The sequence below is a fragment of the Suncus etruscus genome, chromosome 3 (assembly GCF_024139225.1).
Source record: "Suncus etruscus isolate mSunEtr1 chromosome 3, mSunEtr1.pri.cur, whole genome shotgun sequence".
NCBI classification, from domain to species: Eukaryota; Metazoa; Chordata; class Mammalia; order Eulipotyphla; family Soricidae; genus Suncus; species Suncus etruscus.
The window spans coordinates 37,666,242-37,692,035 of NC_064850.1; the positions used below are offsets into that span (position 1 = coordinate 37,666,242).

The 25,794-nt window shown below is 51.2% G+C and overlaps 1 protein-coding gene across 1 annotated transcript in view; it reads right to left on the reverse strand.

Moving 5' to 3' along the window:
* The window catches only part of ASB2 (ankyrin repeat and SOCS box containing 2), a 35,254-nt gene that overhangs the window by 7,847 nt on the left and 1,613 nt on the right, over positions 1–25,794 (reverse strand). The window contains exons 2-7 of the mRNA XM_049769921.1: positions 17,806–18,035; positions 8,880–8,987; positions 5,786–5,952; positions 4,768–4,923; positions 3,327–3,572; positions 637–808 (exon numbers count right to left, since the gene is read on the reverse strand). Coding sequence (XP_049625878.1) covers positions 637–808; positions 3,327–3,572; positions 4,768–4,923; positions 5,786–5,952; positions 8,880–8,987; positions 17,806–18,035 — 1,079 coding nt within the window. The remainder of the gene's footprint in view (positions 1–636; positions 809–3,326; positions 3,573–4,767; positions 4,924–5,785; positions 5,953–8,879; positions 8,988–17,805; positions 18,036–25,794) is intronic.

The window sequence follows — 25,794 nt, forward strand, 5'->3', positions numbered from 1 at the left end:
GTCCTCAATGCCGTTCAACCTGCAGCTCAGGCCTCACACCTCCAAGGTGCTATGACCTTGGTCAGTGATCAGCAAGAATCTGGCCACAGAGGCGATTGATTTCTAAGGGAACCAGCTGCCCACGACAATCCTGTGTGTGTCTATGCACATGTTTGTCTCTGTATGCATGTGCATCTGTGTCAGTGTGTGCATGTGTGTCTATGTGTGCCTCTAAATGCATAGTTGAATACATGTATGTCTACGTGCATCATGAGCACAAGTACTCATATGTATGTATACACACGTATACATATATGCATGTACTGGTGTGTATACAGGGACACATGTAATCACATGTATGCATAGAGACACACATATACTCATATGCATGCATATGCCTGTATGCACATGTAGATGGACACAGATACACATACACACATGCATACACACACAGGATCTCCCTCTCCGTGGCCTGATTGAAAGGGTCTAAAGGTGGAGTTGTTCCAGAAAGAATCCCTCTTCTAGGTGGCAGCAATTACTGTCATGTGGGTAGACTGTGACAGTCCCTCCAGTGTGCAGTCTGGGACTTGTTGGCTTGTTTTCCCTTTGACCTTCCTGCTCCCAGGACAAGGTCCCTGCCCCTGCTGCCCAGCTGACCTGTCGCTGCCCTTCTTGGAGGCCACGTGCAGAGGCAGCATGCCATTCTTGTCTGCCTTGTTGGCATCCGCACCCTGTGACAGCAGAAATGCCACCACCTCCTCATGCTGGTTCTTGCAGGCCTCATAGAGGGCCGAGGCACTGTCACTGGCTTGTGTGTTGATGTCAGCACCTGGCCAGGGAGAGACAGATAGCTAAAGGTCAGGAGGGGCCACTGTCCTGCCCTGGAGGGCACATCCACCCTGCTCATGCCCTCCCTGCCCTCTTAAATAAAGATGCCGTGAGAGGAAGACCTTTCACCCCCAGCTTCTGCAACATGGAGAGCTATATCCTTGCCAGCTAAGCAGAGGATGTAAGTGCTAAACAAAAATCACATGGTGTGGGGCTAGAGCAATGACACAGTGAGTTAGCACTTTGGCCTTATATGTGGCTGATCCAAGTTCTATCCCCCAGCTCTACCAGGAGTGATTCCTGAGTGCAGAGCCAGGAGTAACCCCTGAGCCACACCGGTGGGTGTGGCTCCCAAACCCCTCAAAAAAAGCCACATGGCCTGATAGCAGAAGCTCCAGAAGACAGTCAGAAGCTATCACCATACCTCCCAGCTGCAAGGACAGCTTGTGATAATAATAATAAAGAGCGCTGCAGGTTGAATGATGTGGTCTCCCCAATACACAGAGGATTAAAATGAATACCAAGATGCAAGGGTTGGGCCATGGGAGGGGATGAGGCTCCCCCTGAATGGAATTAGCACCCCAATGAGGGGTCTATCCAGAGAGCTCCCTTGCCTCTTCTGTGCCACATGGAGTCAGGGTGGAAGCCAGTAAAAGGCTCTGCCATCTGCTGGATCCTGCCTTTTTCCCAGCTGCCCTGTCTGGACTCACAGGACCCAACCTCTGCCTGCATTGACCCCCACTGCTTTTGGGGGTATTTCTTTCCAACTATCTAGTCAAATGCTGATTGAATGCATGAGCCCCACCTCAGTCATTTCCAAATTCTGGGGTCATGGTAGAGTGCAGAAAGCTTATGTATTGTGGGGAGAGAGCCAGGGGCACCCCCACCTCAAACTGGGACTGTCAGGCTCCCTGTGTTCAAAATGGTCCAAGGACATGTCCACCCCCTATCCTTCCCCACCACAGGGCTGCGACATCAGAAAGGCTGTGAGCCTTTCTGGACTCACACAAGAGAAAAGCAAAGGCATGCTAAGGAGAAATCATAATTGAAAGTGCTTTAATTTGGGGTGAGGAGAAGATTGAGGGCACACCACCTGGTAGTACTTAGGAACTGCTCCTGAATCTGTGCTCAGGAATCACTCCTGGTTCTGTGCTCAGGGCACACACATCTGGGTGCTGGGGATTAAACCCTCTGGGCTCAACCACCTGCAAGGCATGTGCCTTAACCTCTTACTGCTCTTAAAGTCTGCTCCTGGTATAGGTCATTTTCTCTGCTCCTTCACCAGAAACAGCCTCTGCCTGCATCTTCTGCTCTGGGCCATCATAATGCATAATGCAGCATGGTTTCATTTTCTCCTGATGGGGGAATAAAGTCTTCCTGGGACCCAAGGACCAAGGTCAAATCCTAGCCCTACCCTTAATTCTCTGACCTTCAGACTCATCCATGGCCCCCTCCTACACCTCAGTATCATCACCAAGAAGATGGGGCATATAGATAGTGCCTGAGCTCCCTTCTGACCCTTGAAGGGTGACATGAGGGAAGAGAGAGAGAGAAAGACAGAGAGAGACAGACAGAAAGAGACAGAGAGAGGTATTTGGTGTGTCAGGAGAACTAAGGAGAAGAAAGAGACAAACAGACAGAAAGACAGAGAGAGAGAGTGTTTGGAGTGTCAAGAGATTCCCGAGAGAGAGAGAGAGAGAGAGAGAGAGAGAGAGAGAGAAAGAGAGAGAGAGAGACAGAGACAGAGACAGAGAGACAGAGACAGAGACAGACAGACAGACAGACAGACAGACAGACAGAGACAGAGAGACAGAGAAACAGAGACAAAGACAGAGAGACAGACAGGCAGGCAGGCAGGCAGGCAGAGAGGTGTGTGGAATGTCAGGAGGACCAAGAGAGGAAGAGAGAGACAGAGAGAGACAGAGGCATAGAGACAGAAAGATGTGTTTGATGTGTCAGAAGGGCTGAGACAAGGGAGGGAGGTGTTTGGAGTGTGTGTATGTGTGTGAGAGAGAGTTGTGTGTGTGTGTGTGTGTGAGAGAGAGAGAGAGAGAGAGAGAGAGAGAGAGAGAGTAGTCAGAGTGTAAGAAGGACTCCTGCTGCAACCTACATGACTGAATAAACCACTTCCTTTTCTTGTTCATGCTTGTTTTAGGGCCATACCTAGCTATGCTCAGGTGTTACTCCTGGCTCTGCACTCAGGAATTACTCCTGGCAGCTTGGGAGACCCTATGGAAGGCCAAAGATCAAATCTGGGTCAGCCACATGCAAAGCAAGTACCTCCCCACTGTCCTATTATTGCTCTAGCCCAAGCACTTCCTTTCCTGGGTCTCTAATTCCTGTAAAGGCAGAAAGTGCATGTAGTTCAGAGATGGGAGAGATGGGGGTGCTTCGCCACCACCTTAGTATCCAATCCAGGGGTCACTGGAGGGGCTCCACCCGTTTCCACTGAGCCTCCTTCTATATACCCAGGACCCTCATCCCCATCCTTTGTGCTAATGCTAGAGGCCCCAACTCACCATATTTGGCCAGGAACCTCAGTGCTTCCAGCTGCCCGCCCTGCGCCGCCACGAACAGTGGGGTGATGCCATAGGCGTTTTTGGCCTCCACCTTGGCTCCTCCGCTTACCAAGATCTCCATCACCTCTAGATCGTTGCGGGAGACCGACTCATGCAGCGCTGTCCAGCCGCGGTTGCAGCGGTGGTTGGTGTCGGCGTGGTACTGCACCAAAATCCTCACCGCCTCCACATTCTTACGTTCACAGGCTGGACCCAGGGAGATGATGTGAGGCTGTGAGCAGGTGCAGGGGTGGGGGGTGGGGACCACACCTGGGAGGGTCACCAGGGGTCTTTACTACAGCCACTGTCTCTGAACTAAGGGCCACCCCTGCATTGAGCTTGAGCTAGAACCAAGTAATCAGAGCTCCCTCATTAGTGGAAATATTTACTCTGTCTCTGTGCACAGCACAACAAATGTGCTGGACTCTAAGCCTTTCACTTGGCTCAGGGTTACTCTGGACCCCTCCCAAGGGTGCTCCAGGAAGGGACTCAGATGAGACTTGGGTCAAGGGACTTGAGTCTAAAGACACACCATAGTTCAGTGTGAGCTGTGATGCCCCAGACCCAGGCATAATGCCTAGGACCATATGTTCTCCTGAGTATCCCTGAGGCAGCCCTGGGGAATATTCCAGAATATTCCAGGACACCAGACAGCCAGGTATCCCTGGCCCAACAGGGTCCGAGCAGAAAATATCAACATGCAGTCATGGGTCCTAGCACTGAACTGATGGCCCAGATGGCTGAGAGTCACCTATAGGATCCCCAGGCCTCCAGAGCACTGCTTGGGAGCATCCCTCCCTCCCCCAAAGAGAAGATAAGTCTGATCTTCTGGTCCAAGGTCACACAGAGAGTAAGTGGCAGAGCTGTGACTTCACTCCAGACCCTGTTCCCTGGGATGCCCTGACCTATCTCCCTTTCCAATGGCACCTGGTTTGGTGGCTGCAATACCAAGGGAAAAGGTGGAGACACATCCTAGGCCCAAACCCTCCTCAAGGCTGAACTCTGGACCTGGTGACTAACTTCCCTTCCCTGCTTGTTTTCTTAATCTCTTCAAGCTTCTACCCCTACCCACAATGCAACTTTTTCCATTTGGAGTCCACCCCCAGCAGTGCTCTGGGCTGATTCCTGGCTCTGTGCTCAGGGATCACTCCTGGTGGGACTTGGGGGACCATATGCTGCTTCAAGGCTGGAACCTGGATTGCTACATACAAGGCAAGTGTCTTGGTGCTGGAGTGTTAACACAATGGGTGGGATGGACTGTAACAGACTGTGGGATAGATGGACTATGGGACGGACTGTGGGACACACAGTGGGATGAACTATGGATGAACTGTGGATAGACTGTGGGATGGACTATAGTACCCATGCTCCTGATGGGGCCCTGGTGACTGGGGGAACTCACCTTTGTAGAGGGGTGTCTCTCGGGACTTGTTGGAGATGTCAGGCTCAGCTCCTGCTTGGAGCAAGCAGAGGAGACAGTCCAGGTGTCCCCTGCATGTCGCCAGGTAAAGGGCAGTTTCCTCCTGCAGAGTCCGCTGATCCAGGGCCCCCGGGTACGCTGGGGAGGACAGAGCAGCAGGCTTGGCAGGGGGTGCCCAGGCCCACCTGGGCCCCTGCTCGTGTCCAATGTGCAGGTTCTGTTAATGAGTCCAGTAGGGGGCTCTAAAACCTGCTGACTAATTCGCCTCCGTTTTCTGGGCCTGGACTCAGCGTCTCACATGCCTCACCTTCAGACTAATCCAGTATAAATGCTACCTCCCCTGGGAAGCCTTCCTCTGTTGCACCCCCCTTTCAGAATGAAGGGTCACAAGCTCTTGCCATCTATCTCAGGCAGCCCCACCTCAAGGGTCTTTCTACTGTGGCCTTGGTGTTCTCTGAGGTTGTGGTACTAGAGGCAGAGGTAAGGGTTGCCGAGTGACATGGGGAGTTGCACAGGCTTGAGAGGAGACTGGATCACTCAGGGTCCGACAGCTGTGGGCAACGTCAGGGCAGACACACACAGCTGCGGGCGCAGTGTATGCTGACAGAGACAGCTGTGGGGACAGTCTGGACAGGCACACACACAGCTGTGGCATTTTCCACACCAAATCAGCTTCTGGAACATTCTGGAACTATCTGGCAGTGACCTTCCCACAAGTCCTTCTGCATTCATTCCAGTTCTAGGAATTCGGCCTTCCTGCCCTGGGAAGCTGGCAGGATGGCAGCCTGAAGGTAGGGGCAAGGCAGAAGGATTGGCGGGATAGGTCTACTGTGCTCCCCATTAACTTGGGGGTTCACTGAGCCAGGGCAGAGTGTGACTGACAGCTTCAAGGATTTCTTTTCTCCCCTCCTCTCCCTTTCAATCTGCACTCTGCAGTCAGGGGCCGCTGTTCCTCCTTCCCCTCCCCTTCCTGCAGTCAGGGGTCCCTTTCCAACCTTACCTTGCTGCAGGGCCCTCAGGCAGGCCAGCTGGCCATAGTAGGCTGCCTCATGTAGTGGCAACCAGCCCTCGGAGTTGGGTTCAGCGAGGTTGCGCCCTGCCTTGATCATGGCCCTCAAGGCCTCATCGTCGCCTTCCTTAATGGCCTTCAGCACGGGGTCCGCAGGCCTGTGAGAGCCAGAGGGAGGTTCTGCTAAGGACATGCCACTGTCTCTACCCTATGAGTATGTGCTGGGAGCTGCTTTGACTGGGTCTTGAAGCCACACTAAACTCTCCTGTCTGAGGACTCTCCCTCCTCTGGCCCAGAGGAGGCTTGTACTCAGGGCATTTGAGACCTGCTCCTCCCCAAATGACTCCAACATTGGCTACATCTTTATTTCTCCCATTGTGCCCAGCACCCAGATAAGCGGCTGGGCTGGATTAGGTGCTTAATAAATATTGGCTGCCTGAGAGAGTGAGACAGACAGACAGACAGACAGACAGACAGACAGACAAACAGATAGAAACAGAAAAAGACAAAAAATAAAAGGAAGGAGAAGAAAAAGAGAGGAGGGGACTGGAGCTATAGCACAGTAGGTAGGGCATTTGCCTTGTACATAGCTGATCTGGATTCGATCCCTGGCATCCCATATCATCCCCTGAGCCTGCCAAGAGTGATTTTTGAGTGGAGAGCCAGAAGTAACCCCTGAGCACCGCCGGGTGTGACCCCAAAACAAAAAACAAACAAACAAAAAAGAAATAAAAGGAAAATGGGATAAGGAAAGAGAGAGAGAGAGACATGGTGACAGATGGACAGAGGGAAAAAGTTAAAAGAGAGGGAATAAAGAGAGAAATAATAATAAATAATAATAAAGAGAGTAATAAAGAGAGAAAGAGAGGGAGGAAGGAGAGAGGGAGGAAGCCTCTTTTCCCTCCAAGTTCAGTAGGTCTGGCCTGTACTAACTGATACCGTGTTCACAGCATGCTTTGCACTGGCTTCTTGTGGGCATTTGGTGAGCACTTTGCAATCAATGTAGGGACTCTGGTCAAGCCTGGCCACTATCCCATGACCCCTGTCTGTATGTATCCTTGGGTTTGGGTGCTCTACACCAAGCTGGATATCTGGAAGGACTCTCAGCTAGAGACTGACAACCAGAGAGCCTTTCTCTGAGAGAGATCGAGGATCCCTATAACAGGAATGGACACCCCCATCTCTGAGGCTAGGTCTCCTGCTAGTGTAACTCCAAGAAGCAGAATGGGCTTTGGGAGCCTGTCAGCAGCTCTCAACAGGTTTCAAGACCTTTCCTCCCCTGCACAGTGTCAGGGAACAGGACCTTCCTGGGAGCAGTGGGGAGGAGAGCACAGACACCCCTAGTTTCAGAATGCTGCAGTGAGGAACCTTATAGGTCTTCCCAACTTCCTGCCTGCTCTGGCTTCTTCTCCTCCTGCAGAAGCTAAAATTGCAAAGAAAGACTTGACTACATGAAAGAAAAATTGCTTCAAACCTTCCTGATTCCCAGATTCTGACTGTCAGAAGAATTTCAGATTCAATGGCAACAAGAAATTGCTATATTCATTAGTCACTTCATTCATTCATTCCCTAACACTCCCCCCCCCCTAGACACAGAAAAACCCTCCACTGATGTGACTCCCAGACCATCTCCTGGGAAGAGCCTGTCAGCCTGGGCCCATTGCCCAGAAGAAAAAGGTGAGGCTGGGGCACACTTGAGTCCCTGGGGGCCAGGGACCAGTCCTAAGGAGCTCCAGATCAGCCTCTTCCCACTCAGGGCTGTCTCCTCCCTCAAACCCTGCACTTCCTCCCACCTCTCAGCCTCGAGGTTATTAATAGCCAAGAGCGCAGATGAGGTCTCAGACCAGCAGAGCCCGGCCAACAGCCAGATAAGCCTGAATCGCCATCAGCGCTATCACAGACACCTTGTCCCATTCCTACCAAAAGGGCAGGGTAGGTGCTGATCTCAGCTGCAAGGTCTCCAGTCCTCCCCTCAAAGTGGCAGGGACTGGGGAATGGGCCCAGTGTGGTCTCCAGGGGGGTTCAGGGTTACCAGAATGCATTCAGCCCCCAAAGCCAACCTGGAGCTCATCCTCAAGAGAGGAGAGAGAGAGAGAGAGAGAGAGAGAGAGAGAGAGAGAGAGAGAGAGAGAGAGAGAGAGAGAGAGAGAGAGAGAGAGAGAGAGAGAGAGAGAGAGAGATAGGGACCCTCTTGGCAGTTCCAGAGCTCAGCTGAATCTGCCCTCCAGGGTAGTTGGGAGGGGAGAGCTGCTGAGATTTTCAAGGTGCCACAGACTGAGGATCCAGGGACCCTTGAGGGCCCCTCAGCCCTCTGGGACTCCAGAGGGCAGGACAGGACAGCGACTAGGAGCTGAGCCCCACCGGGCAGGAAGTGAAGTACATTAGGCGGAACTGAGCAGCCCCATGGAGACCGGGGTGACAGGGCTCAGAGATGGGGCCTCTCTCTCCTGTTTCTCTCTACCTCTGGGGTGTCCCAGGAGGCAGGGAGAAGACATAGGCACAGCACAGAGCTATCCTCCAGGGACTCCAGCACCCTTGTGCCAGGCAGACAGAGAGAGCCTCTCCCACTGCACCCGGCATTCAGCAAAGAGCGCAGAGACAGGCACCTATGACCTGGAGGTATGGCACCCTGGAATAGTGGAGAAATTGAGGTTAGAGGTTGTAGGGCTAAATTCTCCACTTGGGTCATCTCCTCTTTCTCTCTCTGGCTGGTTCCTTTCATTCTGAAATACATGCACGGCACGCCCTCCTCCACCCCACAATACATACACACACACACACACACACACACACACACACACACACACACACGCACACACATGCACTTGTGCATGTTCCAAGCTGGGCATCCCAGGCATAATCAGACCTTGTGATCTCCAAGCTTTGCTGTGCAGAAGCAGCTGGATTTCAGGGGAAAGAGCATGGGATGGAGGGAGGGAAGGAGGAAGGAAGACCCCCACCTCCCCAGCCACCCTCTGTGGCTAGGATTGTAGCTGCCTTCCCTTCCCCAACTCTCACAGACCCGCCCCGCTGCAGAACTGAGCTTGTCGGCCGCTTGCAGGGAACCCAGCCCAAGGTCACTTACGCCAGCTGGGAGGTCTTGCTGTTCTTGTATTTCTGCAGGACCCCTTGGAACAGGCCCAGGGGAGCTGCGGCAGGGTGGCTCCGGCTGTCAGCAGGTGGGGCGGGGGACCTGGAGGGTGCAGGGCAGGAATGAAAGAGGGAAAAGTATTCTGCATAGGAGAAGCGGGTCATGGCCGGAGGCAGGAGCAGGGATGGAGAGCCTAACGGACTGATAGACGGTCGAACGCGGGCTCTGAACCAAAGCAGATGGCCCTCTCATCGGCACTCGCTCACTCGCGGGGCGCTGGACACAGCTGCTGTGGCTTCAGATTATTTTTGGCCCTTGGAGGAAGCCCTGGGAGACTTCAATGACCATATAAGACAACAATGAGGTTAACCTCACCCCCTCCCTGGGCCCCCTCCCCAGCCAAGCGTGTGGGAGGCAGCAAGGGTACAAGGTGACAGTTCTTCCTCCAGGAGGGCACAGCGAGGAGATGTGACAGGTCCCAGAGGGAACGGGCTGGCCAGGCTGGGTCCCGACAGAACTGAACAGAGGTTTCTGGAGGAGGAGGGGATCAGGGGGCAGGGTGGGAAGCTCAGTCCCACCTGAGAACCCATCTGGGCCAGAATGTCTCAGAGCTGGGAAAACTCAGTACCAAGATTACAGCAAGAAGAGGTCCTGTGGGTGAGGGTTGGACACAGAGGACAAGGCAAGGTAGAACTCCTGGCCCTTGGTGGGGTTTGGGGGTGCATCTCTGTCTCAGAGAGTTGAATTGATGAACTGGAGAGGTGAAGGGCAGAACCAGGAGGGGTCTCTCCCATGTCCACCCTCAGCATAATTTTGCCCTTCTGGGTCCCTGTTTCCCCATTCATCTGGCTGTTGAGAGCTTGGGAAAAGAAGCAGGAGCTCCGCTGGGTAAAGGCTCCATGCTGGGGCCAGAGAGATAGCGTGGAGGTAAGGCGTTTGCCTTGCATGCAAAAAGACGGTGGTTCAAATCCTGGCATCCCATATAGTCCCCGAGCCTGCCAGGAGTGATTTCTGAGCACTGCCAGGTATGACCCAAAAACCAAAAAAAGTTCCATGCTGGCCTCTCTCTGCCAGAGCAGGTCTGAGACCCTCAGAATCTTCCGACTCCTGATGCCTGTGGAGATCCTGATACATGGGGCTTGGGGAGACATGCTTTCACTGGTGGGTAACCAGTGGGTGACCCCAGCAATGCAGCCCCCTGATCTGGCACTCAGACCAACAGAGACAGTGGGCCAGGCCAGGGCAGGTGGGCAGAAGGGGGTAGAGGAAGAGCAGAGGGCCAAGTACTCAGCCCCAGACAATGGGTTCCCCTCCTCTCCTTCCTCTTCTCCTTCTTCTTTCTCCCACTCTTCTTCCTCCTCCCTACCTTTCTGTCTTCCTCTTCCTTCTCCTCTCCCTCCCCGTACCACCCTCATCTTTCTACTCCTCTTCCTCTTCCTCTCTCTCATCTTCCCTCTCCCTCTTCCTCTCCCTCATCTTCCCCCTTCCCTTCCCCTCACCAGCCCACCAGGTCACATGATGGGATGGCACAGCCACAGATGCCCTGAGAGTGCTCGCACATCCCCTCAATGGGACCTGCTGGGAAGGAGGAACTTGAGGTCCTGGGTGTGATGTACAAGCTAAATCTACAAAGCCACCACAGACAATAGCAGGGAAACTTCTGCTGCTTAGGCTCCCTCTCAGAGCTTCCGTCTTTGCAAACCCAACAAGACTGGGGGCCCCTCGCTCTCCTGGCTGCAGAGATGAGGTTAGAGCAAGGTGCAGAGCCACAAGCCTGGGAGAAGTTGCCACCCTGACAGCAGAGCCCTCTGAATGGGCTATGGGGGGATGGTGCAGGTGAGGCCCATCTCAGCAGACCCCTCAATGTCCAGCTTTCATCTTGCAGTGACCCTAAGGTGATTCTAAGGTTCTACTCTCAGTTCGTCCTAGCTGACTATGGGCAGCAAAGGGGCTGATCAGGCCACAGTGGTCCATGCTCTTTGGGGACGAAGTAAGAGCAGCTGGGGTGACCAGGATGGGGAAGCAAGATGCTGGCCATGATCTCCACACCTCCTTCCTCCCCTAGGGCTGGGCCCTAGTGACCCCAACTGGGAAGAAACTGCCCACAATTTTCCTCCAGCTCCACATCAGGAAGGCTCGTGTCGGGGTCACTAAACATGGCAGAAGTCACTGGAATGGGGGTGTCTCCAGGGCACCCCAAGCACAGTGCAGAAAGAGGACTCCTAATGTGAAGGCCCGGCTGAGTGCTCTGGGTGGCTGATCTGGGGTGCACATGGGTTCATGTCCTTTCCCATCAGGCCTGGCTCCCACTTTCCTGGGTGCTCAGCAGGGGAATCCCACAGAAACCTCAAAGCTGAGTCAGCTGCGCTTAGCTCGACCTGGCAGGATGTGAGCAAAGGTGGTGGCAGGAAGAGATCCAGGTAGGGTGCCTTGATCTTCTCATGGGACCAGGGACACCCGAATCCACAGGGTCCCAGGGGCCCTGACTCAGCAAGAGGACAGGAGGACTCCCTAATTTCCTAGTGAGCATTGTCTGAGCTAACCAGGCCAGGCCCAGGGTTTGAGGGGAGAGTTTGCAGAGCACAGGCCTGGGCAAGTCTGAACAGGCAAGCTGGCAAAGGTGAGGTCCACTGTGCCCATTGATCTGTGGGACCCCATGTCCTTCCAGCCAGCCCTGTACTCAGACCAATCTGGATTTCTGGCAGACACTCACCCAATCTCCATAAATGAAGGAAAATAAGCAAGTAAGAAATTTGGGGATAATCCTTAGCTCAAGGGCAATGTCCAGATCTGGTTCCTGAGGCACCTCAACTCCTGGCCTTCTAGCAGAAAGGGGAGTTTAGGCCACCTACACCCACCACCATGGGGGGCTTCAGTCTCCCTACCCACCCACCAGTGCCACCCTGCAGGCAGCAAAGAGGGTGCATGAGGCCTGGACCTTCCTCACACTGGGGGTCACTGACCTGGTCTGTGTCAAGCTTGAGGATAGACATAAGGCCAGAAGCTTTATCTCCTTCTTAAGTCCCTCAGCAAATAGACAACCCTGGGTCCCCTCACAGAGATAAAATTGAGGCTCAAAGAGATTTTCTTTCTGCTTGGTAAAAATGTATTGGATCCCTCTTGTGACACTGTTCCTAAACTACCTGGTAGATGGAACCCCATAAAGCAACTGTTCTAGGGATCCCACAGAGAAGCTGCTCCAGGGATTCTCCTTGAATCGAAGGCTGGGAAGACACAGCACAAAGGGGAAGGACAGCACAAAGAGGGAAGCCATCCCCTCATAATCAAGGGTCATGGGTTTGACTCTGGGCCAAACCTCCTCCCTTCCAAAGAGCTCTGGTTAAAGGAGATAATACCTGTCAACACCATGTAGCTACCAAGACATTCCTAAGCCCCAGTGTTTAACCCTATCTTCTCCCTGGCGCCTCATTTGCCCCTAGTTATGCTTCTGTTATGTCCTGCCACCTTGCACAAATCCCAGTTCCTCTTGTCCTATGTAATAGCCATTATTGCAATGGAATAAAATGCCTCTGGTCATTAGCCTGCGAGCTGTTCTTTGCTGATCATCAGCTAGGGGGAATGTCCTGGGTCCTGAATGGACCTAAGTTGGCTCTTGGTAGCCAACAACATCAGCACTTCTGTGCATCTCACAATTCCACTCCTTCAACACCAACACTTTGGGTGTCCTAAAACAAGGGTGTGTGTTGAGAGCAGGGTTGGGGTGCATCTTTGCTTTGACTAGCAGTGCAAAGGTCCCTCTGACCTTTTCATGTGTTGGTTGCATCTGTCAGCCCAGGCCTAACACAGTAGTGTGAAGGGCTCACTGACACAGTGCTGATGGATAAACTGTTGTAGCTGAGGCAGGCTCAGACAGGTTTGCTGAGAGTTTAGAGGGTGGATGCGGCCTCTCGTGTCCACCATGAATTTGGACACCTACTCTGCACTACTTTGCATCTCTTCCCTGCTCTCCTCACCCCTGCCAGTTTCGCTCCTGCCGTGCCTCTTCTTCCTTCTTAGAAATGCAACCTCAAATAAAATGCAGAAGTCGAGAGACCAGGAGGCCCAGTGACCCTTTCCCACAGGCTTGACCCCTGTTCAAGAAGCAGGGGTCCCTGTGTCATGAGTAAGGGGCCCTTCCTCCATGTCCAAGAACCCAGGGCTGCTGTGCAGGCTGAAGCAGGTCAGTGATGTTCTCAGGCCTGTTTCCAAATCAGCTATAAGTCTGGTGCTGGGAGAGAAGCAAATTAGAAAAAGGGGGTTTGGGCCTGGAAAGATAGCACAGCGGCGTTTGCCTTACAAGCAGCCGATCCAGGAGCAAAGGTGGTTGGTTCGAATCCCGGTGTCCCATATGGTCCCCCGTGCCTGCCAGGAGCTATATCTGAGCAGACAGCCAGGAATAACCCCTGAGCAACGCCGGGTGTGGCCCAAAAACCAAAAAAAAAAAAAAAAAAAAGAAAAGAAAAAGAAAAAGGGGGTTTGAAGTTGCTTTGGGGGGGGGTACTCAGAATGGGTTCTCAGGGGGCTACTCACATCTTGGCGCTCAACAGTTGCTCCCCATGGTGATTAGGATCTGTGCAGTGTAAGAGTGCAAAGCCTGCACTCTGGCTTGTCAAGCCATTTCCCTAACTCCCCAGCAAAGTTAAGAGAACACGAGACTTGCTCCTGAAGCCCAGGGGCTGCCATTTGAGACCCTTTTAGTCTCAGCCCCAGGATGATGACAATGAATGGCATCAGGGAGCTACTGTTAAAGCCCCTTTCTGTGCTTATTGCCTCTTTGGGCACTGGCCTTGACCTTGGCTCTTGGGAGGGCACTGGAGATGCCAAAGGGAGTTACACACCCTCAACAGTGACACAGTGAGTGCATCTGGAGATACTTAGAGCTGGATGGCTCCTTTCTAGGGTGACTGAAAATCTGGCCAGTTCTTGGGGAGAATTAGGGGACCCCTGCGAGCAACCAAGGCACATGGGAAACATGTCACTATCTGCCTTTGCCATTTGATTTTCAGCAGGAGCCTGGCCACCTGTGCCCAGCCAGTTGCAGTGATCGCAGTATTGGGAAGACCTGTAGAGCTTAGAAAGGCTAAGGAACTTGCTGCAGTCTTCAGAGAATTATAGGGGACATTGTAATTCATGGGTTCAAATGTACACTGGTGAAGGGTGTTACTCACTGTATGACTGCTTGGAGATGACTTCTCTTTCCCCTTTCAGCCCTCATTCGCTCACCACCTGCCCACTATTGCCAGGGTCAGGTCAGGGCTTGGGCTTTCTGTGGGGACAGTAGTGAGCCTGTCCTTGCAGAGCTGTGGGGTGCAGAGTTGAGCACTCCCACAGACTCGTCATCACACTCAAGCCCAGGAGATTGAGGGTACACGGGACAAACCAGGTCAGGCACCCAAAGGGGGCGACATTGCATTCTAGACCTGACCATGGAGAATGAGCCTATGGACATGCATGTTGCTCGCCCAAGCCCTTGCAGCCTGGTGTGCTCGGGTGGATGTGGGTGAAACCACTGTCCTGCAGACATGGTGGACATGGTCACCCATGTATCTGGGGGTGAGCACATCCTGTGCTCTTCTCTTTGGGGATCTAGCCTGAGTGGGTGGAGAGCTGATAAAGAGATGCCCTGACCTCACGTTTGGGTGGAGGAGGAGAGGAAGCAGCTTTTGCAGAAGCTGCCAAGGAAGGCCATACAGGCGTCCATGGCCCTGCCAAGTTCCGTGGTCCCTTCTGTAAAATGGGCTCAGAAGGGGCAGCAATGAGAATGCAGTGAGAATCAAATCCACTGAGGGGAGCTGGTTGAGCACAGTACAATCAAGTAGTTAACTTTGGGGGCTAGAAGTGCTCAGGGTGAATGGCAATAAAAGTTCTGTTCCAGGGGCTGGAGGGCTGGAGTCTCAGGAGATTCCAGGTCACACAGAAAAGAGGAGGTGCAGATGGAGTAGGCCTCCCTCCATGGCTTCTCTCTGCTGCCTCAGTGGAATTGTGTGCTTTCCAGTCAGTCATTTCCCTTCCACCGAGTGGCTTGGCAGGTGGGGTAGGGATCTGAGTGCTTGGAGGCCAGATCAGTGCTGAAACCTCATGAGGGTATTTATTTCCTATTCCAGGAGGAAGACAGGATATGGTTCATAAAGATTGCTGCAATTTTTGTTTATTTTGGGGGCCACACCCAGTAGTGCTCAAGACTTACTCCTGGCTCTGCACTCAAGAATCAGTGCTAGTGGCACTCAGGGAATTCTATGGAATGCTGGGATAGAACCTGGCTGTCCACATGCAAGGAAAGTGCCCTCCTTATTGTACTCCCTATTGGGACCCAGATACCTATGGATCCTACTTATACAACAATGATAACTGTGGGCTTCAGGGTGGTAGTCCCATGGGCAAGAGGGGACATAGCTCCCAGGGTACCCAGTTCCCACTATGCCCCAATTCAAGGAAAGGCCATGCTTGTCTCTGCCAGAGAAACCTACAGAGGAACCTACAGCTCAGCTGGCCATAGCAGGAACCAGTCATCGAGAGGCCAACCTTGCTCTCCCACTATAAACCACATTCCAGAGTGGGTATTGACCGGGCTGCTCTGGGTTCTGTCCAGGGAGCCTCCAGCCTTGTCCAACAGAAGATCCTCTGGCAAGCCCACCAAGGAGACATGTCTGACAAGAGTTAGTCTTGGCTAGGAACAGTGTTACTTGGGGTTTTGTGGGTACTGGGCTGAGATCATAGTCTTCATCCCTGTCAGCTGGGATTGAATAGTAGAAATGAGTGGTGATAATGGTGGTGGTGGTTTTTGGAAGGTTCAAAGATATTGAGTGACTTGCCCAAGACCATACAGGAAGGAAGTTGGCTGTTGCAGGCATGAGATTTGCAGTCTCTGTTCCCAGGGAGTGCCACACAATTATGACAGTGACCTTGTCTTTCTGCCACTTACCCCCAGACACTGGGCTTTGATTTGTCAAAGCCATCTTAATATTATATCTATGAAATTTTTTGGCTATACTTAGTGGTCCTCAGGTACATGCCTTTGTGCTCAAGGATTATTTCTAGTGGGACTTGGGAGACCATATATGGTTTCAGGGATCAAATCTGGGTCAGCCATGGGCAGAGCGAGTGCCCTGCTGTACTATCTCTCCAGCCCCTATATTTATTTTCCAAAACAAACTTTTCCAAAAGTGTTTTAAAATTCTAATGCAGAGACAATAGATATGAGGACCATAAGGACCAGCTCATGGTAGGAAGCTTCCACAAAGAGTAGGAAAGGGCAAAGATGGGAGCACTATAACAATGATAATTGGATATGATCACTCTGGACAAGAACTGGGTGCTGAAAGATGAAGTGGCATGCATGAAAGCCCTTCAGTAACAGTATTGCAAACCACTAAGTTTAAAAGGGGAAAAAGGAATAGAGAGAAATAGAGAGAAGAAAAATATCTACCATAGCAGGCAGGGAGAGGGCAGGTGAGAGGGTGGGAGGGAAACTGGGGACATGGGTGTTGGGAAATATGCCCTGGTGAAGGGTGTTGGACATTGTAGGACTGAAACACAATCATGAAAAGCTTTGTAACCATGTATCTCACAGCAATTCAATTTAAGAATTTATTTAAATAAAAGAGATAAGTGAAATTTTAAAAAATTATTAAAGTACTTAATCACATTTCAGCTTTCTACTTCCTATCAAGTTGTTGTACTTGTCTGATAAATTCAAGATGGCTACATGTGACTGATGGGCCCTGGAGATGCGGCTGGTTTGAACTGAAATGGACCACAGGAGAGGTCTGAATGATGGTATAGTAGATAGGGCACTTTTCTTACATGTAGCCTACATACTTGTAGCATGTAGCATGGGATCCAAACTCCAGCATCCCATATGGTCCCCTGAGCCTGCCAGGCGTAAACCCTGAGTGAAAAGCCAAGAGAACCCCCTGAACACCACCAGTGTGTGCTCTCCCCTCAATAAAGGGGAAATAGGACATGAAAGTAAAGAAACACGCAAAATGCTAAGACTTGCTACGAAAACATGACTGTTCAAAAATAACTAGTAATACTGACATGTATAAATTATAGTACATCAGATATTACTTAATTTCATCTTTTTTTTTTTTACTTTTCCTTCTGTTTTGGTCTTTGGTTCACACCCAATGCAGGGGTTATTCACTTGGGGGGCCATATAGACGGACCCGGAACTCCCTCATGCTGGCCTGGCCTGTCTCCTATCTCTCTCTCATTTTTGACGGGGAGACAGAATATTCATAGTTACACATGTGGGTTGCAATGATAGCTTGAGTCCTATTTCTCTGGATGATTGTGCTCTCAGAGGTCTGAGACAGGGGTGACTGAGATTTTGGGGGAAAACAGGAGATTGGGGTGCCTCTTGTGGGTGCTGTCTTTGGAGCCAAACATCCTGACTACTTCTGCTGCATTCAAACATGAGCCAACCTGGAGAGATAGCACAGCGGTAAGGCGTTTGCCTTAGACGCAGAAGGACGGTGGTTCAAATCCCGGCATCCCAAATAGTCCCCTGAGCCTGCCAGGAGCGATTTCTGAGCATAGAGCCAGGAGTAACTCCTGAGCTCTGCCCGGTATGACCCCCCCCAAAACACACACACACACACACACACACACACACACACAACCCTAAAAAAAAAAACATAACCCAAACTTGTAGAGTCAGCTCACAGATGAGCTTTGAAAGCACCAAGTTCCATACTCTTAGGTGCCTCCTGCTGGCTGTGACCTCGGTGCTAACCACTCAACTCTCAGTTTTCTCATCTGTGACGTGGAAATAGAACCCACCCAGAAGAGCCCCAAAGGGATCAAATGAGGCGATATGAGAGCTTGGTCACTAAGACAGTGCTTAGGCAGTGGACGGTTCTTTGTTCCAAGTGCAACTGTGAGGATCTGTCCCTTCTGAGCCATCTTGCATGCTCACCTGGTCCATGGGTAGAAATGAGCAGGAGGGCGGTTGGCATGGGTGGCCACCTCGGCTTCCGTGGTAGCTGGGCCCCGCGTCTTGTCTGCCAGGCTCTGCTCAATGGCCATCTGAATCAGCTCCTCCTCGCTAAAACTGCCATAGAGACTATATTCCTCATGCCCAATGGCACGCGACCCTCCCGGGGCACTGATCTCTGTAGCCATCTCTTCTTGGCTCAGAAAAGACACCTGCAGGAGAATTAAACAGTCAATCAGAAACCTGTACCTGGTTTCAGGAGAAAACAACCTACGGGGAGAATAAAGCAGCCAATCAGAAACCCCTACAGGAGAAACCAACCATGCAGGCTTTTGAAGGGTTTTTGAAGACCATGGTACCTGCCCTAGGGAAGTCCTTTTTCTATGTAGCAATCTCCGGCTCCTGTGAGCACCTTCTGTCACACAGTCCTGACAATCTACCCAATTGCCCTTTGTGCTACAGTCTCTTACTCATCTAGTCACTCACCATCTACCCAACCAACTACCGCATTTGCTTCTCACCCTCATAATCTACCTGTCCACTGCCCCCTCATTCATCCATCTGCCTTCTAATCATTAATTTATTCAGCTACCCAGCTATCCTATAGGCCAGATCTGATCCTTAACTCAGTATCTACTCATGATTCTGTCCAGTCCTCCAGTCCTCCATTACCTATCCTTTCTCCAATCTGTGTGTTGTCAACTCAACCGTGTATCCAGCCAGCCACCTGCCCACCATCAATCTTCTATTCTAGACCATTACATATATCACCATGTCTGCACACACCCACTAACTGGGTGGTTATTTATTCTATACTTGCTCTGTGTTCAAAATCCTTCTAACCATGGGATGAAGGCAATGAACCCAATAAAGAGACCCACCATCCTGGGGCTTGCACAACCAGCTGACATTGCTTCCAAGCATGTCCTAGCTGGACTCTCTCCATCTTTCCACCTGTACCAAGGCTGCAGGTCTTGGAGATGAATCAGACACCACTTAAGAGGACAACTTCTGGTTAAAACCCTCATTAAAATAACATGCCCTGGCAATGAATTCCAGATTCTCTCTAAACAAACAAAAATAGAGGGTAGGGTGCTTGCATTGCACGTGGCTCATTGGGTTAGATCCCAGCATCCCAGATGGTCTTCTGAGCACCACCAGAAATGCTCAGAGTGCAGAGCCAGGAGCAAGCCCTAAGTTCGGCTGAGTGTGGTCTAAAAACCAATAAATAAATAAATCCTCAAAGAGAAGTGAATATTGTGAAGTATTTTCAGAAACAATCAAAATAAGGAACCTGATTTTCCTTTGACTGAGCAGCAGGCATATGGCTATGGGACTGTGGTTCTTGGCCTTGTCTGAACGCTGGAATCAAGTGAAATCTTTTTAGAAAAATACTGGCTTGTTTGACAAATATTCATGCTCTAGAGGCAGTGTCCCCTGCAGCTCCACCCAAGGTTGGCCTTGAACTTGACTTACTCTGGTAAAGGTAAAGCAGACACTTGACATGGACTCTGCTTCTCCCACAGCCAGAACAGAATTGATCCCCACACTAGGGCCATTTCTCTTTAAATGCACCCCGAAGAGAGTGAAGCCCTCTGGGAAGCCTAAGATTAGTCTGCACAGAAGAACTGTGAAACCAGCACTTGGGTCCTGATGAAGACCAGTTTTGGGCACATGCCTGGGGGTCTCAGAGAAGCTCCTTCAGTGGTTGGGACTCACCTTTTGGAGAAGATCCCACCACATAATCCCTCAGTCCTGGGATGCACAGGGGTGGAAGGCAAGGAGGGACACTTGGCTCCAGGCTGAGACTGTTGAGTGCTTCAATACTAGGACTAATACTAGTACTGCAAAACACGCTCAGACTAGTACCATTTACCAAATGTCACCATGCCAGCCAGACGAGGCTGTAGTAGCCTTCTGGGGGCAGGATGAGGCCTATGGAGCACATGGATGTTTCTACAGCCACCATCTACTCAGTCCTGGGCCTCTGCAGTAGCCAGCATGATGGTTCCCCTCAAGCCCATCTTCCTAAGGACCTCTTTAATGCCCCAGACTCCACACCTCATTTCTGTCTCATAGCACAAAGCCTGTGCCCCTGCCCAGGCCTCCCAAGCCCGGGTTTCTAGTGTTTGCATCCCCCTGTGAATTGGACATGGTAGATGGTAAACTTCCACCGCTGAGGGTAGGCATTTGCCTGCGGCCAACCCAGTTTGATCCCTGGCTTCCCGTATAATCCCCCTGCAGATTGCAGCAGTTTTCTACAGGTTACTGCAGTTATCTGCAGAGCTGCATGGTTACAGAGGTCCAAGGCTGCAAGGGCTGAGTGTTGCAAGGCTTATAGGGACCTGTGAGGCTCTCCCACCAGATGGGAGCAGGTGTCCACCCAGGGACGCCAATTTCAGGAGGGAGAGAGGTAGAAACAAGTGTCTTTTAATTCCTGTCTGGAGTCTAAAGTCTGCCACTGCCCAGGGTTTTCTGAGAGAGATAGAAATTCACTGGCCAGGGGCCGGAGAGATAGCATGGAGGTAAGGTGTTTACCTTGCATTCAGAAGGTCAGTGGTTCGAATCCTGGCATTCCATATTGTCCCCTGAGCCTGCCAGGAGCGATTTCTGAGCATAGAGCCAGGAGTAACCCATGAGTGCTGCCAGGTGTGACCCCAAAAACCAAAAAAAAAATTTTTTTTACTGGCCAGAGGGAGCCAGGGTATGCCTGTAGACTGAGGTTTGAGAGAGACTAGAATATGAAGGATTGATACAGAGCAGGCAGCATCTCTAGCCCCCTGCAAACTGACTGGTTGCTGCTCTGGTCACTACCCTTGCCCCTCCCTAAATTGTTCAACTTTTTTCTTTTTATACCCAGTGTGACAGAGGGGTGTGTCCAAAGGGTGTGTCCAGGGGCATGTCCAAGTCCAACTGTCATTACAGAGGGGGTATTCAAGGAGCATGACCAAGTCCAACTGCCTTTACATCAAAACCCCTGAACACCTCCAGGAGTAACCTGTGTACTGCCCTGTGTGGTCCAAAAAACAAGCAAGCAAACAAAAGCTACTTATAGGAAAAAGTGAGGGTGCAGAAAAGAGTAATTTAAAGAGATTTAAAGTTAGTCATGGAAAACTAATTATTCCCCTTAGGTTGATAGAAACCCTGTGGGGCATGGGGATGGACCCTCAAGTCCAATCCTGCCCCCCAGCCTGGCACTAAGACCCCAGAGAGGGAACAAGGCAATGTTCACCTTTATTATTAATAATATTATTACAAAATCTTTATTTAAATAAAGATTAAGCACCATGCTTAAGCACCATGACTATAAGCATGTTTTTTATTATTGTTGTAAAATATTTAAGCACCACAATGTCCACCATTTTTTTTTATTTTTTTAATTTTTCTGGGGTTTTTTTTGGGGGGGTCACACCTGGCAGGGCTCAGGGGTTACTCCTGGCTCCATGCTCAGAAATTGCTCCTGGCAGGCTCGGGGGACCATATGGGATGCCCAGATTAGAACCAATGACCTTCTGCATGAAAGGCAAACACCCTACTTTCATGCTATCTCTTTATTTAATATTTTATTTTATTCTATTCTATTTTATTTTCCGTTCTTGGGCCACATCTAACTATGCTCAGAGTTGACTCCTGACTTTGTTTTCAGACAATAGGTGAATGGGGGGGGGTCCCTGTCCTCCATTAGTCTCTTGTGGGCCAGAGGGTGAGCTCAGTGGGGAGAGCTCAGCCAGTTAAGACCAGCTGTACCTGTCATTGGCTGTGACAGCTGAGGCTGTGACACAGGCTAACTTTCCACAGAATCTGCATGGTGGGCTGAGTTGGGGTGCCAGACCCTCTTTCAGTTTCAGTTTCTCCCCTTCTTGGTGCTGCCCTCCTTGTCTCCGAGTCCTCTGTCGGGCCACCTTCTTCGCCTGTCTGGAGCAAGGCCAGTGGTGCTAGGGTCCCAGGGGAGGCTGCCTGGGACAGAAAATAGCCCTTTCCCAGGAAAAGTGGGGGCCTAGCGGGCTCGGACAATTCCAGGGCAGCCACCCCTCAGGCCTCAGCTCGTGTCCTCTTTGCAATATCCCAAACATTCCTGAGGACCCCACTTCTCCATATCTATGAAGTGGGAGCAATAGCACTCCAGGAACAGAAGAAGTAGGGTTCCCTGAGTGCCCACACTGGGACTGAGGACAGAGCCTAGTCCAGCTTCAGACCATGTGACTATGTTGGGCCTCAGTTTCCATTTCTGATAAATAGACCCTCAGAGGGCTATGGTTAGGATTATGAAATTACCTCTGAGAGATGATTTTCTGTCCCTCATTTCCTGACAGAGGGTTCCCTGTCCCCTGGCCCCTGAAGAAGGGTTGGTTCTCTGTTCCTTATCTCCTGAGAAAAGGTTCTCTTTCCCAGCTTCTGGAGGTCGGTTTTCTGCCCTCATCTCCTGTGAAACAGTTCCCTGTCCTCTGTCTCCTGAGGGAGAATTCTTTATCAGATTGTGGGTGAAGAAAGTTGGGGTACCTCTGACCACGGACGAGGGAAGTTAGGGTACCTCAAAGCACAGTAGGAGATTGTGTATGCTAGCCTGACTGACCACAATCCCACAAATCACTGCGGTCACAGCCAGGCTGAGGGTCACTCACCCCTTGCCTTCTCTGCTGGAATTTATGCTATCAACTTTGCTGTTCCTGTTTCCTGGGGCACAGTGGGCACTTCCCCCATCAGGTTCCTGTAAAAACTGAGGTACCTTGGTAGACAGAATCGGCTGATCCGGATTTTGTTCTGACCCTCAACCAGGCACCTCACAGCAGCTTTCTTGCGTTCTGTAAACTCCTCACAGAGGCCGAATGAGGCATCGATCATATATGCAAAGCACAACAGAGACTGTATCTCTAGCCAACTAGCCTGTCACACATCAACCTGTCATCTGTTTGCTGTTCTTTACCTGTCCATCCTCCATTTGTCTACTACCTAGCCATTCTATATTTATCAACCATTATCTTCTGTTGTGTTTCCCTATTATGTTTTGTTATGGGGCCACACCAGGCTGTGCTCAGGACTGACTTCTGGAAAGGCTCAGGGGAACTGATGAGGATGCCAGGGATCAAAACATGGGCTGCCACATGCAGAGCAAGTGTCCTACCCACTGTCCTATTTCTCTGGACCCTCAACTACTATTATTATCATTTGGTCATCTATTATCTTATCTACCAATCATCATAGAATCATCTGCCTCATCTATATCCATCATTTCTCTCTACCTCAGTAACTTCCTGGAATCTATACCTGTTTCTGGATCTACCAACATAGTGTCTAGGTCTTTCCTGAACCTTAATTCAAAGCAACCCTAACCCTGGTTCACTCAGCTCAAGCCCCATGAAGATGTGGAGACTAACCCATTGACAGATGGGGAAACTGAGTCCCATAATGTCAGAGTGGAGTCTGGTCTTCTGTCTCTGTCCTGGTTACACCCTCTGGCAATAAAGATGAAGAGTTGTTGCCTAGACTTCTGAAAGTTTCTCCCAACAACAGTGAATCCATCTTGGGAGACTGGGGGAGGAGTGGACTGGTCATCATGCCATCCCCCACTGCCTGCACTCCCCAGTGGTTGGCCCAGATATTCCACAATCCTTGAATGCAGAGAGTCTGAATCTTTGTGGAGAGATACAGATCCTCAAGTTCCCCTTTGAGCCTCCATAAATACCCCTTTGCTTCCAAATTCCCAGCTTCCCTAGGGCTCCAAAGTCAGGCCAGGGGCCTGCCTAGTACCCCAGGACACAAGTTTTCTCCTCTAGCTATTTGGGAAGAATTGAAACCCAAAAGAGAGAGTAGCTGCCCGAGGGTTCTGTCCTATCTAAGACAGCCTTGGTGTGATCCACCACGAAAGTAGCTCTGGTGCCCACATAGGGCACCAGCATTCACCCCACCACAAGCCCAGCTCTACCCATGTCGTTTATCTGGAAGAGTTGAAGACAGAGATAGAAACGCCACCCTCCTGCTGTTGGTGGGAAATATTTGGCTCTGAGGAGAAGCTAAAGTTGGCACAGGGTGAGAAAAGCAGCCTCTGTGCCAAGTTCACCCCCTTCAGTTCTCAGGGCTCTTATACCTTCACCCCTGCATGGAGGGCTCAGAGTCGGCCCCTTGCCTGGCCCCCCTCCTGCTTGGGCCTTCAATCACCCCCTAAACTCCCCTGTCCACCCACCTCCTGCTGCAGCCGGAGCCAGCAGTGGGGCTGGTCACGTTTGGAAACAGGATTCTGGGGCTCTGCCCAGGTTTCAGTGAACACTGAGTTCTGCCCTTGGTGCTTCCAAAGGCAGCTGCATCTGGGCCTCTGCAGCCCCAGTACCTCTCTGAGCAATAAGAACAAGGACTTCACTTTCACTCTGCATGACAAAATGTTCTAGAAACTGCCTCAAAGTGGGAAGATTTGAGAGTAACATGGGGCTCTTGTGTAGGATTTAAGAATACTTTTCTGAGAGACTGGAGCAACAGCAAAGTGGGTAGGGTATTTGCCTTGCACACGGCCGACCTGTTCAATTCCTGGCATCCCACATGGTCCCCAGAGCCTGCATGGAGAGTTTTCTGAGCCAGGAGTAACCCCTGAGCACCACCAAGTGTGGCCCCCCAAATTTAAATAAATAAATAAATAAGTAAATAATGATGATGATGATGATGATGATGATGATGATGATGATGATGATGATGATGATAAAAAAAATCCTTTCCTGGAAGGGCCAGAAAGAAAACACAGCGATAGAGCTTTTGCCTTGCACTTGGCCAGCTGACCAAGAATGAACCCAGGTTCAATTCCTGCCATCTCATATGGTGCTCTGAGCCTGCCACGAGTGATTTTTTTAGTGAAGATCTAGAAGTAACCCCTGAGCATTGCTGGGTGTGACCCAAACAAACAACAACAGCAACACAAAGGATCTTTTCCTACAGCTCTCGCCAACATCAGCGTGAAGCTTGCTCCTGTGAGTGGTACTCTCTCTTCCTCCCTCTGCCGTCCCTGCCTCTGCTTTCTCCACCCTCTCATCCCAGTCCCTTTCACAAATCTAGCCTTTGAAGGGCTGTCTGCTCTGGCAAGTGGCCCTGGACATGTCCCTCCACTTTGAAGTTCCCCAGCAACTTCCCTTCTAACCTGTGAAAGTAAAGACATAAGAACTTGGTGAATATCACCGCCTCCTCGAAGCCTCCCCCACAACATCTAGAAATGGAAGGACATATGTGGGGCAGGACGGGAGATTTTTGTTTTGTATTGTTTTGTTTTTGGCCACACCCAGTGACATTCAGGGACTACTCCTGGCTATGTGCTCAGAAATCGCTCCTGGCTTGGGGGACCATATGGGATGCCGGGGGATCAAACTGCGGTAGTCCTAGGCTATCGCAGGCAAGGCAGACACCTTACCACTTGTGCCACCGCTCCGGCCCCAGGACTGGAAATATTTTGGTGCCCCTCTGTGGGCGGGCATTCTTGGAGAGAGCCTGCCCACCATATACGGGCACCTCCTGATGCCTGGCTATGCCAGGGCCACAGCTCTATTTACTGCTATCTGGGTTAGTGCTGAAAGGAGCACTGAGACTGATAAACCAAGAGGCCAGGCTTCTCCCCAGGTTGAGCCCCGATTCCAACACCAGGAGCTGTTGGCTCCTGGAGGAATCAAGATTCTCCACCTCTGAGACATCAGTTTCCACATCTGGGAAAAAGGTTTAGCCGTAGCCAGAGCGATAACACAGTGGGGAGGCCATTTGCTTGCATATGGCTGACCCGGCTTGGATTCCTGGCACCCTATAGGGTCTCTGGAGCCTGCCAGGAGTGATTTCTCAACACAGAGCAAGGAGGTACCACCTGAGCACCACCGGGTGTGCCCCCGAAAGCAACAACAACAAAAACGGTTTCTCCTGGGAAGAGTCAGAGAGATGAAGGCTCACACACCCCTGAGCTCTCACTATGTGCTCACAGAGACAGAAAGATGTATAAGAGCCCTGAGT